The sequence below is a fragment of the Lissotriton helveticus genome, chromosome 2_1, assembly GCF_964261635.1.
Source record: "Lissotriton helveticus chromosome 2_1, aLisHel1.1, whole genome shotgun sequence".
NCBI lineage: Eukaryota > Metazoa > Chordata > Amphibia > Caudata > Salamandridae > Lissotriton > Lissotriton helveticus.
This window is the reverse complement of record NC_136059.1, coordinates 1418260369-1418277058: the sequence shown is the minus strand read 5'-3', so window position 1 is coordinate 1418277058 and position 16690 is coordinate 1418260369. Positions and strand designations below refer to the sequence as shown.

At 42.2% G+C, this 16690-nt stretch overlaps 1 protein-coding gene across 1 annotated transcript in view; it reads right to left on the bottom strand.

The window, feature by feature from the left end:
• The window catches only part of DGKQ (diacylglycerol kinase theta), a 1501752-nt gene that overhangs the window by 66028 nt on the left and 1419034 nt on the right, over window positions 1–16690 (bottom strand). Inside the window, exons 16-18 of the mRNA XM_078676348.1 lie at window positions 16519–16670; window positions 11877–12025; window positions 9486–9667 (exon numbers count right to left, since the gene is read on the bottom strand). Of these exons, the coding sequence (XP_078532474.1) occupies window positions 9486–9667; window positions 11877–12025; window positions 16519–16670 (483 nt within the window). The remainder of the gene's footprint in view (window positions 1–9485; window positions 9668–11876; window positions 12026–16518; window positions 16671–16690) is intronic.

Sequence of the window (16690 nt, the reverse complement as noted above, 5' to 3'; positions counted from 1 at the left end):
TCTAGAGAAGACTGTCCTCTCTTTGCAGCGACACACAGAGGATTTGGAAAATCGTAATAGGAGGAACAACCTACGCCTTTATGGTTTGCCGGAAACTCTTGAGGGGGATGATCCAGTCACCTTCTTTACCTCCTTCCTTCCGAAGTTATTGGACATGCCACCGTCCACGTCCATCAGCATACAAAGGGCCCATAGACTTGGAGCGCGCTCGTCCACCTCTACTAAGCCTCGTGGTGTTATCATCCTATTTTTGAAATTCACGGATCTACTATCCATCCTCTCTGCTGCTAGAGCCAAAAGACAATTAGCCTGGCAGGGTCAACGTATCTACATATCTCAAGATGTCTCTAATGCCACCGCTTCTAGACGCAAGGAATTCCTAGCCCTACGACCATCTCTGCGTTCTCTAGGGGCCCGATATGGCTTGTTCCACCCATGTACCTTCAGAGTCACTCATCAGAATAAGTCTTAGTCTTTTCAAGAACCTGGCGAACTCCGTAATTTCCTTCTTCTACACAACAACGATGGAATGGAATCCTCGCCTTCCAATAGTGGCTGATGATCACTTTTATATTCCCTGTGTATTTGCTGTTATTTGCTGCTGTTTTGCCCTTTAACTTCATTGACCAGTTTTTCAATTGACCTCCTTTATATTGGATCCCTGCATTACTTAGGTCTTATCTAATATTGCTTAGAATATATGTCATACGTTCCTGATCTAATTGTTTTTCTTTCTTTCCTCCCCCATACAGATGTGTCTCAGTTTCCCCTTCACCATGTGTTATCCTTTGTACTCCTGTGAGGTTTCGGCGCGGCTGTGTTTCTGATCCTAGTTTACCCGTCTTGTCCCGCATCACCACTTCCCCACCTCCCTTCGTGTACCCCTCCCTTCAGGTATGTTTCCTACAGTCATCCGTATGGATTTGTACTGTCTTCTATGCATTCTCTCTCTTCTTTCCTCTCTCCCTTTCTCAGATCCTATTCCTTTTTCTCCACTATCTCCCCTTCCTCTTTTCCTATTCCTTCTTCTTCCTTCCCTTTTTCTCCTATTTTTCCTTATTCTCTCTTCTACTACTCTACTGGTTATCTTATTTTTTGCTATGCTACTGATTGACTTATTACTTGTACAGTATGTTCTTGCACCTTTCAATTTTGAACAGTTAAATATGTTGTGATTTTCAAAGTTATCTCATGGAATGTGAAAGGATTTAACCATCCTATTAAACGGCAGAAAGTACTCTCCCACCTCTCCTCTTATAATCCTGATATTGTTCTCATTCAAGAAACCCATCTTTCAGATGTTGAATCCTGAAACTAAAAAGATTGTGGGTCAGCAATGTTTTGTTTTCTCCGGCCTTACATAAAAAGAATGGTGTTGCTATTTTAATCCACAAACGTCACAAATGTAAAGTAATTCTTGAAGATAAAGATGATGAGGGTCGCTGGATTCTAGTCAAGTTGCTTATTAATAATGTCCCACTTACTTTATTCAATGTTTATGGTCCTACAGGCTTTGATTCCTCTTTTTGGCCCATAATTACTGCAAAATGTATCCAACACAAAGATGATTCCTTCCTTTTGGGCGGGGATTGTAATCAGATCATTGACCCCTTTTTAGATCGCAAGTCCTCTGTACGCTTCACCCCCCATAAACCCCATAAACAATTTCTCGATACTATCACTCGGGTTCACCTTGTAGACTCATGGAGGCTCACACACCCAGATACTATAGATTTTTCTTTTTTCTCCCCACCACATGCCTCTTTTTCTCGTTTAGATTATATTTTTCTTTCTTCTTCTTTATCTCAAAATCTTATATCCTCCTCTATTGAACCTATTGTCATTTCTGACCATTCCCCTATTGTTACTGATTTTGATCTTTCTTCTCCAACTCCTAAATCTTCTCGTTGGCGTTTTAATTCTTCTCTACTTACAGACCCTCTTTTTTCTTCCTCTTTTCGCTCTTTCACGTCTGAATACTTCCAGCTTAACTCTGACCCTGATATCTCTCCCCATATTATTTGGGACTCCTTCAAAGCCACAGCCCGTGGATTTATTATTGATTTTGTATCCAAAAGAAAGAAAAAGTTTCTCCAAAAGCGTAAGGTTGCTCTTGCTCATATTAAATCACTAGAACACCAATTTTATACCTCCTCTCCGACTCATATACCTTCTGAACTTCTTCAAGCTAAAATTGCATTTAACAAACTTACTACAGATTCGGCCTCCTCCTTCCTCCTTCGTGGTAGTGCACGGTATTACGGAGGAAGCAACAAATTGGGCAAATTGCTTGCTAATTACCTAAAATCACGTAAAGAAAGAACTCTCATAGACTCTATCTATTCCCCTTCTAATGTCCTCTTGCACACAGATAAAGACATTCTACAGCAATTTCAGTCCTTCTATGAGTCTTTATATTCTCCTGAGAATCCCCCTACCCCAGATCTCTTACAATCATATTTTGAGGGCTTGCCTAAACCAGACACCTCTAAACTTAATTTCTCGGACATTGATACGGATTTTACCCTCTCTGAATTATCCACAGCACTGTCTTCTTTAACCAAGGGCAAGACCCCGGGGCCTGATGGCTTTCCAGTTGAATTTTACTTACACTTCTCTGATCTTCTCTTACCCAAACTTCTTCTTCTTTTTCAATCTTTTTGTTCCGCCGGTTTGGCTCAAGGCTCATTTCAGGATGCTACCATATGCCTCATACCTAAGGAAGGGCGGGACCCAAAATTCTGTAAGAACTATCGACCAATATCCCTAGCCAATGTGGACTATAAAATCTTTGCAAAACTATTAGCCCTTCGTCTTGATCTATTCATGCCTCACCTTATTGGGAAGGAACAATGTGGTTTTGTTAAGGGCCGCCTCACCTCAGACAATTCCAGACTCCTCCTCAATGTTCTCAACAAGGCTTCTTCTCTTTCTATCCCCCTTGCGGCTATCTCGGTTGATGCCGAAAAAGCCTTCGATCGAGTTGATTGGTCCTTTCTGCTGACTTCACTGAAATGGCATGGCTTTGGTCCGAAATTTATTTCCTACGTTTCTCTGATATATTCTATGCCCAAAGCATCGGTCCTTGTTAATGGTCAACTTACTTCCCCCTTTACCCTTAAACGAGGTGTACGTCAGGGCTGTCCTCTTTCCCCTCTTCTTTTCATTTTAGCACTTGAACCCTTCCTCTCTTCTATTCGTAACAACTCATCCATTTCTGGTTTCCCATACGGTGAGCATCAACTTAAATTATCGGCATATGCGGATGACATACTTTTATTCATTTCAGATCCAAATACCTCTATCCCTGCCTTATTGAATGAATTTGAGAAGTTTTCCCAAGCATCAGGTTATAAAATAAACTCAGATAAGACGGAGATCCTTCCTGTAACTAAACTCTGCCTTCCACATTTCTTTGCTTCCACCGGCTTCGCTTGGAACAGTACGAAAATAAAATATCTTGGCGTCCTCTTCTCCAATTCTATCTCCTCTTCTATCCGACTTAACATGAATGCAGTCATTTCTAGAATTGACTCTCTCCTCTCTTCATGGAATCCCCTATACCTTTCCTGGTGGGGTCGTCTTGATTCGATTAAAATGATGATTGCTCCGATTTTGATCTACTTACTCTCCATGCTCCCTGTACATATTCCAGCTCTCTACTTCCGTCGCATTGACTCTATTTTGTCCAAATTCCTTTGGAGGCAGAAGAAAGCTCGTATATCACTTTCAGCCCTTCGTAAGTCTAAGTCAAATGGTGGGGTTAACTTCCCAAACTTCCGTCTTTATCACACGTCCTTCTCTCTTCGCCAGGCCTCCCGTTGGTTATCGCAAGATGTGGCCCCTTTTGCCCCTCTATGGTTATCGGTTGAACGGGAATTATTACTTCCCTATTCCTTTCAAGACGTGATATGCTTTACTGCCAAGGCTCCTTGTCTTAACCCTCCATTATTCAAACATACCTCCTCTCTTTTGCGACCCTTGGTTTCCAACACCTCTGCCTCTCGTGAATCCTTTTTATTGTCACCCATTTGGTATAATTCATCTATTCTAGTACGGAATAGACCTATTGCCTGGGCTTCGTGGAGATCAAAAGGTATTATATGGGTTCACCATCTTTTTGACGGTTCATTTCCTCGTTCCTTCCCCCAATTTCAGGCCCAGTTTCATTGTCCTCTGTCGTTTGCAAAGAAATACTACATTCTCATGGACACCGTTCTTGATCGATACTACTCTTTACCCTCGGATGAACTATCCACCTCACTTCCCTCTTTACTCACCATTCTCTCTACTATTCCTAAGGCTTCTCTTATCTATCGATACTTTTCAGCTCCTGACCCTGATCGTCCCAAATCAAAATTGGAACTTTCTTGGGAAAAAGACTTAAATTGCTCGTGGCCGACCTCTCTTTGGGACAAACTTTGGGCTAAATCCTTGAAGACTTCTCGCACTGCATCTCTCACTCAATCCCTATTCTTCTTCTATCACAGGCTCTGTCTCTCTCCTCTTTCTCTCTCTCGTTTTCTCTCTTCTTCTACAGCCAACTGCTGGACCTGTGCTGCTCCCAATGCTGATCTTTATCATCTTTTCTTTCTCTGTCCTTCTGTCCGTCGTTTTTGGGTACAAGTGTGGTCCCGTATCTCCAATATTTTTAATTTCTCTATTTCTTTTTCTACCTCTTTGTTTTTTTTGGGTAGCCTTTCGGAGTCTTTGGACCTCTCCCCACATTCATGTGGTCTTTTTGACCTTTTTTTAGCCCTTGCACTCCAGCATATCGCCTCCAACTGGAAATCTTTGAACAAACTCTCCATAACTTCCTGGTGGAATTTACTATGTCATTCTCATAGATTGGATGTTGCCTTTGCATCCTCCTGCAAACCCCCTCGAAATGTTGAACTTTTCTGGTTACCTCTCACCTTATACTTAGATCAAACCACCAAAAAGAAATACACTTCACTGACCTCTGACAATTTTAAACCCCCTTGAGCGTTTGTACTTCTGCTTGTAAGTTCATGCTTCAGGTTTCACTATTGAAAGTTTTTCTTTTTTCTTTTGTTTACTCATATTTTAATAATGTTTTTAATTCATGCATTTATTAGTTACTTGTGCATTTACTGTTCTATTTGCCATCACTTAATTTGCGGATTTTATATTGTAGTCTTAACTGTATTTTACATGGTTCTAATTTTTCCCTTCCCCTCCCCTCCCCCCCCTCCCTTAAAATTTTAAAATGCTTTGTTTCTTCACTGTGCCATCAGCTGACTTAATTTTATTCTCCTATGATTGCCCTTTCTCATTTTATTCTGCTGTTGTCACCTTATTGTATTGCTAATTCTTATTTCAATAAAGCTTTCAAACTTTAAAAAAAAAAAAAAAATTAACTAAGTCACCCCTAAGTTGGCCTTGAAGCCTACAAGGTAAGGTGCCTAGTATTTAAAAGTGAAACATTCAAGAATGTTATGGTTGGCAATGGCATAGCCCTACAGTGACTAGCCCCTACAAGCTATTTTCACTGTATAAGTACTGTAGATTTTTTTTACCAGAAAAGCTAAAGTACAATTAAAGTGCTATTTTTGTAACTTTGGTTTAGGAAAACCAACAGAGTTCAGTCAACCACACTTTCTAATATTTATTGAGATTCCAAGCCAATGGGAATAGTTAGATATGCAGAAAATGTAACTTTTAGAAAGGTATGTTTTTCTGCCTGAAGCTCCAGTAGTAGGCTAATTAGCATTAGCATGTCTACAGCAGCCCTCCCGACCAGTGCTTTAACACCTGAGACATGAAACTGCTCCCAGAACTGAGAGAAAGGTTTAGGCCTTTTGGAAGGGTGGCATTGGTGTGAAGTATGCAGCCCAGATTACTTTAAGAAGGGCCATTTGGAAGGGTCCAGAAAAATCATCAACTTTCAAGGGACCAGGGTGAGGCCTGCCCTTTCATAATTGAGTGTAAAGTGAGAGCTGTGCAAGAAGGGCCTTTTGAGCCCAGGGTACACTCTAGTCATCCTGGCTTCACTCACAGGGGAACAGAAGATGCTTCCAGAAGCAGTTTGGTGTGGATAGGTAGGTAAGGGCTGCTCATTGCTCCAGACACATTTCCTGCGTGGACCACATGCAGCTGCCAAAGAGATAAAGTGTCTACCATATTATTGGTTTTTACTGAAAATAGTGCACTGTGGGATAATTTGCAGTATGGCAAACGGATGTGCTGAAAAACATGGGACTTCATACTCATTGCATAGGGAGTGTTCAAGAGCATCTCCGCCCATTGGTTAGTGCGCTGTGCAGAAATGGCACCTCTTCCTCAGAGAGAATCTGGAACTATGAAAAATCAGAAGAGGATGAAACCTACTGTCTGTGACCTGTGAATGGACCTGAAGGACTGGACCTGCTTGCCCTTCTACCCAGAACTAAGAGATAGATTCCAAGAGTAACCTGGCTGGCTGGCTGGATGGCTGCCTGTGTGCCTATTCACACACAACAAGCTGTAAGAGGCCATTCCTGGAAATAATAAGTTGACAAGTTGCAAGTGTACCCTTGCTGGACTGAGATGGTTGCTTCTTCTGGAGTGGGTCTTGGTCTCTAAGTGTGGTTCTCAATGTTCTGGGAGTCTCTGAAGTGACCAAGAGGGACTACTAAAAAAAAGAAGTAAAAGCTGGGACTTAAAAAATGTTCGACCACTGGAGGACCAGGACTAACGATCTGAGGTGCGTCTTCGGCAGACAAGTCCTCGGCAGACAAGAAAACTATTATGACCTACTCAGAGCTATTTGTAGCCAGACAGAAGGCTTTTGCATACCTTCAAGGCTAAGGCATCTACCTTTGGGGCACCCTGTCCAGATGTGGCCTACAGGCTTGTCCTACTGGAAGCATTAAAGCTAAAAAAACAGACTAAATCCCAACGTAGAAAGCTTGACCAGGCGAAAGCTCAAAAAGTATCCGGCCGGTGATAATTCTTCGGCGGGCATGAAATTTGAATTTTCCCGCTGGTAGCTTTTTCAGTCCAAACCAACAGCTTCATATGCCATGGCTCTTTAACTTTGAGAGGACTCGGTCCGAAACCGCCTTCAACCTTGCCAGCAGAAGGATTTCTACATCAGAAGACAAAATCTTTGACTAGGTTGACCCACCAGGCTTAACCAGCTTCCAGTAAATTTTGTGTGCCTCAGGTTTTTCCTAGGCTTCAGTCTAATACATCCATAAATGCTACGCTGTTACTTAACGCTTGTTAACTTAAAAGCTAAAAAATCTTATATATGGTTCCCCTTCTTTGATTTTAATCAGTCACGTGTCATTTTTCTTATTACATTTGTCGTGATTTTCTGAAATTGATTGCAAGATTTTTATTGTGTTGTCTTTAGACTAGTTTAGCTCAATATCCATAATGTAGTTACAATTTATGATAAGTCTTTAAACATTAGTAATTCTAATTCACATATAATTTACTCATCAGCAAAGGATTAGAGAAGAAAGGTGGATTATACTTTGACCATTATCACAACCAAATGCAAAAAGAACAATTGATGGACAGAATGTAGAACAATGTCATGCATTCACCCCAGTACATAGATCCGGGCCAAAATCCATCAATTTTTCTTGCTCCCCATGCAATTCCAGTTTGAACCCAGCCCTATGCAAATCAGTCTTGACCCTGCGCCCAATGGGAACAGCCCAGCCCGAGCTGCATATGGCTGGGTCAAACTGGGGTGGTGTGGTAAGCAAAGGAATGATGGATTAAACCCAGATCCTTGTGACTGGGGGTGAATGTTTGCATTGTCCAGCATTCCGTCCATCAATTGTTTCTTTTGCATATATCGCCCTAAGTGGGAAGGGTATGCCTAGACGTGTGTCCCGTGCTCACTACACCACTGTATTCAAGCTAGCCTGGGTGATGCCCTGAACCAGGTCCCAGGATGCTTATTTCCGGTCCAGGGAGGACCTGGCTTGGCAGTTACGGCTGGACTGTACCCATAAGGAACAGGGTAAAGACTGGTTTGTATATGCTGGGCCCAAACTGGGGTGGTGTGGTGAGCCAAAGATTGATGGATCAAACCCATAGGGCTCAATTCACAGAACTAACTCAAGACAAAATCCTAAATGTACTACCATTTTGATATTCACAGAAGGCACTTACTCATTTTGGTATTCACAGAAGGCACTTACTCATTTCGGTATTCACAGAAGTTAGGAGTCCTAACTTTAGGACTCCTAAATGCCTTCTGTGAATACCGAAAGTCTTAAAGTTAGGATTTTTCTCAGTTTAAAAGTAGTAAAGTTAGGACTCCTAACTTTAGGACTCCTAAACTGAGAAAAATCCTAACTTTAAAACTTTTGGTATTCACAGAACGCATTTAGGAGTCCTAAAGTTTGGAGTCCTAACTTTACTACTCCTAAACTGAGAAAAATCCTAACTTTAAGACTTTTGGAATTCACAGAAGGCATTTAGGTGTCTTAAAGTTAGGACTCCTAACTTCTGTGAATACCGAAATAAGTAAGTGCCTTCTGTGAATACCAAAATGAGTAAGTGCCTTCTGTGAATACCAAAATGGTAGTAAGTTTAGGATTTTGTCTTAAGTTAGTTCTGTGAATCGGGCCCATATTCTTGTGACTGGAAGTGAATGTTTGCATTGTCCAGCATTCCGTCCATCAATTATTTCTATTGTATTATCACAACTAAGCAGATTGACAGGGGGCCCTGGGATTAAATTTAAATCCTGAACAAAAGCCACCAATACCAATAATCATTTTAGGGTGAGCAAAGAAAATTCCCGAATAAACAAAGCAAAATTATACAAATATGTGCATTATTAGCTGAAACGCTGTTGACATTTGGTATAAAAAAGCATTGTTGTACCCAACTGAATTCGTTTCTCTTCCCTACTTAGCCAGGCAAAACATTTAGATTTCACCTGAATGTTTACACGCTTGATAAACGTATATCTCCTATCTTCATGGAAGTTCTTGCAGAGACAGGTGTTGAGGCTTTATTTAATGAGCCAGTGTTAATTCTTCACACAATAAGACCGACTTTGAAAAATGCAGGAAGAGAAATGAGAAAATAAGGGAGTGCCTTCATGGGAGCTCTTGGTTACACTGTATCTCACTTTTAACTTCATTGAAACTCTTCACACAATAAAGTATGAAATATTCAATCTTTTTTTGCTTGTGTTTGCCATGAATAAAATACATTCATCTGTAAACCTCCCAAAAAAAAGCATAATCTAATTTACAACCCATCTTGGACAAGGAAAATTACTACCAATCTTGTAGTGACTACTAGGCAACGGAAAACCTATTGTGGGGGCAGACCCTTTACTGTCAATACCAGTGTCTACGAATCTCGCTCCCACCCCTAATACCAGCTACTAAACATGTGCCAGCATTTAGATGGACAATTCTGAAAACACCTCTTTGTCCCACACATTTTGGATATGCGATGTTGGCCTCCCTCCCACAAGCTAGTAGCGAATAAAAAACACAGGATACCTTTGGAGGTTCAGGTTCCAAAATGCCATTTTCAGTTCCATCAACGACTTCCTGAGCATCTAAAAGGATGGTCCACCGATCCATAAGAACATTGTCTGCTTCTTCCACTGATATTAAAATAGAGTAGGGGTCCTCTCCGCTATAGCCAGCCCCCCAACGGAGAACCCTTCCCAGGTCATTTCCTGTATGGGCAAAGAAAGTGTGAACTTGTTAAAAATGATGAGGCAAAGTTATGGGTACGGTAAAAACCGCTTTCTTGCTACTTGTCCACCAGTGTCAGCTACCAACATGGCATTATCTTAGCAGTGTGCCCCATCGCACAATAATTGTCACACAATCCTCTACCTGCTGTAAAGTACTTCGCTGGATTGAGTTTCACATGAGCTGAATTTATGGGGCTCCGAAGCCACAAATATGATCTAGAACATAGCCACGGTTACCTGACTCCATCCAAAGCTTTGAAACAACAAAGTAAAAACATAAGACAAAAAGACTGCATTTTATGGGGGGCGGGTTGTCAAGCGTCAATAGACATATGTCATCAACTTTGCATCTGGCAATGGTCCGGTTTAAGGTTTGCTAACCGAGACTGAGGAGAGAATGTGAAGATTTAAAAAGACAAATACTACCTACTGTGGTTTATTGGATTTTTTGTTTAAGTAGACTGTGTTGGGCGGGGGAAGACTGAATATACAGTAAGGGCTGTAGTGTGGAGTATTTTGAAGAACATGTCCAATTTATGATTTTAGGGAGATGGGAGGCAGTTGGTAACTTCTGGTGTGCCGGTGTATCTCACAGTGTCGTGTTCATGCAGTACTCCATGCATTTGAATGCCGGGCGAGGGTGGCCCTCAGAGGGCACGTCTGATTTGGGGGTACACCATTGGTGGGCCTGCTTCTGGGTTCTCGTGCTACGTTTGACTTTTAGGCTTATGGCTTCTCTCGGATGTTTTTCTTTATAAAGCAAAGAATGTAAAATGCCGAGCAGTGAATAAAACATACATCAATGCGCAGGTTACGTAATTTGATGTGTTTTCTTTCCACATCAGCATATTATAATTTTATAACTTTATTTCAGCTGACTGACTGTGTTTAATGCATTATTTATTATTAAGTCACTGATTTCAAACGCAAGCAAGCAACATGGAAACAGGTGATTATCCTTTGCCTAGCCTATAAAACTCCCAACCCGATGATGAAATAACTGATGAAGTGAATTTAGTACACAGTGCTAGTAAGAACTCTGCAAACTTATCACAAGGAGCGGCAGAAGAAAAGGGCAGCATTAAAACCATATATGATGTTTCTTCAGGACTGGGAGGAGAGGTTGCCTACCTGTTTCTGGAATGCGCCCTCTGCTGGCCATGCTCTAACCTGGAGAGATTCTGAGTTAAGTCTATGTGGTGCGTGTAGACACTGCAAAGTCTTAAAACAGGCGCACAACTCTGCAGTTTCATAGCCCACACGTCTATATGTCCCATGGCATCTAGTTTTAGTTTTATACAGTAAAATACCAGAGTCGTAAACAGCTTTGATTTGTTATTAGTAGGGGCTTCTTAGTGAACACAATATATGATAAATGGGACAATAACTGACTGGTGCATAGACTTATTGCTAAGTTGTTGTTTTTTTACATACTTTTGAAGTGGCTTCAGAACTGTTAAATCGGGAACAGAGAATTGCTATCAATGTTCAGAATCAAAGCACACAGTCTGGAGTGTCTTTCTTGTTATTAACGTCATCACATTCTCTTGTCTGTCCCTTAGTGGAGCAAATATGTATTTAAATTATCGCCTCATTGGGCTAGAGTTAAGACAGGAGCATGTTTGTGGTTCCACCGTTAATTCCTAATTTCTAGAGCGTCCCACTTGTAATGGCCCAGATTTCCCTAACCCAGAGTTATCAAAACCCTCTGTACCGGTAGCTCCAACAGGGGCGGCTCTAGGCTCATGGCGGCCCTGGGCAGGGAGCGTAGGTAGGGGCCCCGGAAAAGCAGGTCCGGGCGGGGCGGAGCCCCCTGGCGCTCAGGAGGGGGGGGTCAGGGTGTTAGGAAGTGGAACAGAGCCAGAGGCTGCCAAATCCCTGCCAGGGGCCGCCACACAAATATGTATCCATCCTCAGAGGATTATTATATTAAGGATATATATTGGCGTGGAGGCCCCTGGGGTTTGGTGGCCCTGTGCAGGTGCACAGCTTGCACATGTCTAAGGCCGCCCCTGGCTCTGGGGATGGGGAAAAGTTTAACCATTCATGGGGCACTGGTAAAGAGGGCCTTGATGGACCAATAAGTTCACTTCACAAATCTAAGCTCAGTTGTAGTGCCAGTGAGTCCCAAGTCCACAATGGTAGTGCATGGAAGTAAGGGTACCTGATAGCCCACATGCTCTCTTACCTGTTCCCAAAGGCAGGACAGCTATCGATGGCTCGCTGCAGGCCAGCTTGTGCCTGATCTCCTCCAGGGCACCAAGAACCCAGCCAACGGTGCCGTCACCACCGCACACCAGCACGCGGAAATGGGGCACTTGAGAAAACGTGTGAAACCTTAAACAGACAGAGACACAAATTGGTTTTCTAATTTAATACTGTATCAGAAAACAAGACACAAGAACACGGTGCAAGTGCACAAGCTTTCATTGAGGAAGGCGCACTACCTTAATATAACAGATCAGACCTGCGCAAAGTCTTATAAGAGCATCATAATCTGGTCAAGTAAGATTTTAAATGTACAGATGGGCTTTTCACAGAATGGCTTATGTCAAAGATGTTCAGCAACTTGGACCTTCCTGTTTTGAAATCTCGGATAGGCTGACTGGTGTGTATCGATACAGACAAAGGTGCCTTGAGGCCTACTTTTTGGTGGTGAAGGTGTTAGTCATGGTTTAGTTTCTTCTCCAGTGTCAGTCACACACCATTTTCCTGTGAGAGCCAGATGCGGGAAGGTCCCGCGCACACAGGAGACTTCAGTGAAGTTCCTTCTCTTGCTAACTCAGCGATCATCCTGGCCAGTCACGGTTGGGGCAGATTAATTCCTTAAATGAGGTGCCTTTCTTCCAGAAGGTAGACAGTTTTTAACCTCTTTCACTTATCACATAATTGGACGACTCTTGGAGTCCAAACTACTGGGGACGTGACTTTTTTTTCAATACCAAGTGATAGCCATCCCTCACGAGTAGTAGATGTATCTTAGGTCCTGATGAAATGCCTAGATCCTTTTGGACAGTATAGGGCATGAAACATGTCGACTATCCACACACCATACACAATTCTTAAGACGGAAGTGGGTATAATTTTCCCCCTTCAGTCCACGACTCACCAGTCGATATTTTAACACATAGCACAAGAACCCAGTGAATAAAATTACCTTTGGAGTTTTATGAAGCTATTTTTAGATCACATTCACATCATTCCACTTCTACTCACGACACATAAGCCCTCTCCTAACACCTATAGCTTCACGACGGCAACCAGAGAAGAACTCCGGCAAAGAACCCCCTCGTGGGGCCCGTTGGGCATTGCAGCGCCGGCCCAACGAAGAGCTGCCCAATGATGAAGCATGACACCCCACGGGGGGTGAGGGCCCTTGCTCCTTATTGGAGCTATCCCAGTGATAGTATGCACTCTATTTCTAGCGCCCAGTGTTCACACATTTCCCTCTTCATATCTTTCTTCTCTCCCTCCTCCCAAAGGAACAGCATACTCCTTAGTTTTATAGTCACACATCATGCATACACATCTCGGATCGGAGTTCTGAGTTTTAAGACAGAATCATGTGCCAGAAAAAGGCTTGGACAGGTATGCAAAAAAACACAATTTTTGCTTGAGTAGTTTTCTTTTAATAGAAATGTATTGAAGTTAGGTTGGCCTACTTAGAAAAGTAAGAGTAAAACAAAAGGCAATATGTTTTGGCTAGCAGAATGAACATTTCCATTGGGGTCAGCGATGCAGGGAATAGCCTCACGTAATTACTACTTCAGGCAGTAACAGAAGAGCGGCAAGCCTAAGTGCAAGTATCAGGGACTGAAAGAACATGGAAAAATACAAAAACAAAATGTACTGCACTGCATTATGAACTCCTAAAACTAAAATTTTAAATGGTGCAGGTCCAAGGCATGCAAAAATGTACAAGGGCTTCTGACCTTCACGACACAATGTAAAGTGTACAGTGAAATAACTAAGAATTGCAAATGAGAGTATTAGAGGAAAGAGGCGAGATGCGTGACCTGGTAGCAGTGGGTGGTAGATGGAAGGACTGTGGGGGGTGAGTGCCACGTAGAAGAAAGGTTTATCACTTTATACGTGAAAGATCGGAAAGAATGAGACATTCATGATGGTGCATGGGGTGAGGAATGGTGTGGATCCACGGCACTCGATATGACAAAGAGGATACGAGATGAAATCAGCAGATGACAACTGCAGGAAGGGCTGAAGCAGCCGAAAGAGGGCTTTGTATAAGAGTGGAGTGTGTAATGCGCACAGGGAATGGAAGGGGCAGGCTAGAGCGAGCCCAGACGAGGACACTTATGACTGAGGGGGCATCAAGGTGTCGGACACACTAACAAGGGGAAGCAAAGACACAAGACAGGAGCAAGGGAGCCAATTCACTTGTAAGTAGCATCTAGACAAAAATAGAAGGAAGTCATGCATAAAACACAATTCGTCATTTGTTAATATAAGTCACAACCTCTTAGTAAATGGGTTGCCAGAGTGAGAGGTTCCATAGCATATTTTAAACAGAAGCCTTTACAGGACACACATGCTTAGAAGAGCTGCCTTGGGAGCACATTTCGCTGTGTGATTCTGGTGAGCTAGCCAGGGTAGGCTCATGGCAAGTCTTCCTAGGGGTACGAGTGGCTACCGTGTAGAACCTGAATCTCACGGAGGGCACTGCACTTGAGTCCAGGTGGAAGAGCCGCCAGTATAGGGGTGCAACAAGGGCACATGACCCCAATCTTTAGAAGTGCTAAACTAGTGAGTGGAAAGGATGGTTCGAGGTATACAAAAAGTGGTCAGCATGAAATATGGGTAAGGGGCAAAAGGAAGGCTTGAATAGAATAGCAATGCATCTCCAAAAAAAAACTAGTAGTATGGAGTGACCCCCAGGCAATTAGTAAGAGACAGGGAGATATATGATTCAAATAAATGCCACTGGGATACATTCTATAGTAGAAAAAAAAACAATTCATATAGAAAAATAATATTTCGCCTCTACTGTAGTTACAAATCTAATACTTTTTCATTTCTTTTCTATATTCTGGCATTTAGGCATAGTTCAGATCAAACACAGATGTTTAAACAGACGAACTTCACCTGTATGTTCTACTTAATGCTATTTTTAGGTCGAGCCTGGGCAGGGCATGCTCTGCGAGCCATGCTGTATTGGAGTAAGTACTTGAAGCCCCGCCCTTCTCCGTCCATATTTGTCATTGGCTTGTGTGATTGTCCTTTGTAAATGCTGGCTTCTGATTTGTTATTAGGCTTGTTAGTCCCTCCTTGCCTTGTCTTCATTTGTAACCTCCCATAGGAACTGGCCCTTTTACTTCGGTTGTTACATGGTACATCTTCTTTAGTCTATTAGAACTATTTTCTTTAATTAGTTTCCTCGAGGGTTGGAGGGTATCTCGTGCGCAGTTGAGACCAACGGCTTGTTTATTTAACTCGTAGCAAAGAGGGAGCTCCTCCGGGGCCATGGGAGACAAAATTTGGAATGCAGTATGTCTCGTATTTGCGAGAATTTAATTGATTGGCATTGTAAATGACAAGGCCATTTATTTATGTTTTAAAAACCAAAGCATAAATAAAAGGCATTGTTATATACAATGCCAATAGCTCAAACTCACGTAAATGTGACACCTATTGCATTGCAGATGCTTGTTAAAATATATTTTTAGCATCTATATATCTAATGTTTACATGTTTCACAAGACCGCCTAATGTAGTTGAGTAGTAAAATATACGACGTAGCCGAGAAATAACATGTTATGAATTGATAGCCAAAATCATACGAACTACAAAGAGGTCAACTACCAAACCATGGGGTTGTGAGCATGTGGAAAAAGCTCACTAATAATTAAAACCCTGTGGTTTTCAAGCAAAACAGCACACAGAACCCGCTAAGCCAAGATGTACCACCAAGAGTATAGGAAATATGTGTGAATTCCTAAAGCGAATCTTGACAATCACCCTTCTCTGTAAGATGGACAACGTTTGGGGAGATAAACTTATTAGGAGTGTGGGTTAGATAGTAAGATTTGTATTGTGGCCTAGTGACACCCATGGTGCCTTCAGTTTGTTTATGGCTGCTGGTTTTATACCCAATGTTGTCTGTAAACGAGGATGTGGGATTGATTTGTTAGAGACGACAACTGTAGGTGCAAAAGTTTGTATTTGTGGCTTTGGTATAAAATAATACATTTATGTTTAGAAAAAAAGTCAAAATGTGTCACAGGATAATACAGCTCATGTTATGTAGGAAGGGAAACATCCAACCGTTGACTTTCAATCTTTCTCTTTTTGGGCTCAACAACTAAGAAAAGCCTTTGCATAAACCATACAGCGTGACAGGGGAGGGGTGGAGGTGCAGATCTATTGTTTTCTTGCAACATAGTTGCTTCAATGTTTTACTATTTCTCTATTCCCATAAGCATGCATTACTTTGCCTCCTGTTCTAGTGATTGTTGCTATTGGATCTTCCATACGATACCCCTTCACCATTATGATATATAAGGATGGTAGACAATCAAACGTAGCTAAGTACAAATATCGGTGACAGTAGAGGGCTGGTGATGCACGCTTACCTGGAACAGGTATATTAACAAGCTGTTAAACCCAAGAAGTACATAGGAAAACGTCTTAGCAATTACAAGAAACTAGTCCATTGAGTACGTATTCAAGGAAAACATAGCACAAACACTGACAGAACCTTATCTAGGTGCAGACTTGCAGTACCTGGCCTATTTTAGGTGTAATATATTACCTCTGAGACTGAAACTACCCCTTAAGAGAAAATTATTAAATTATGGAAATGAACCCCTTACCCCGGGAGCGGTCCTCCATTCGTCAGTTCAAAGACCTGATGAGGGTTCAGCAGCTTCCTGAAGCTGTGCAGCAGGTCCCGGCCTTTGAGACCCCCACTTTTGGGGTTTACGAACACAAGCAGCGGGCAGCAATTCTGGGGTATCTTTGTGTGCTAAACGGGAAAAGAGTTGC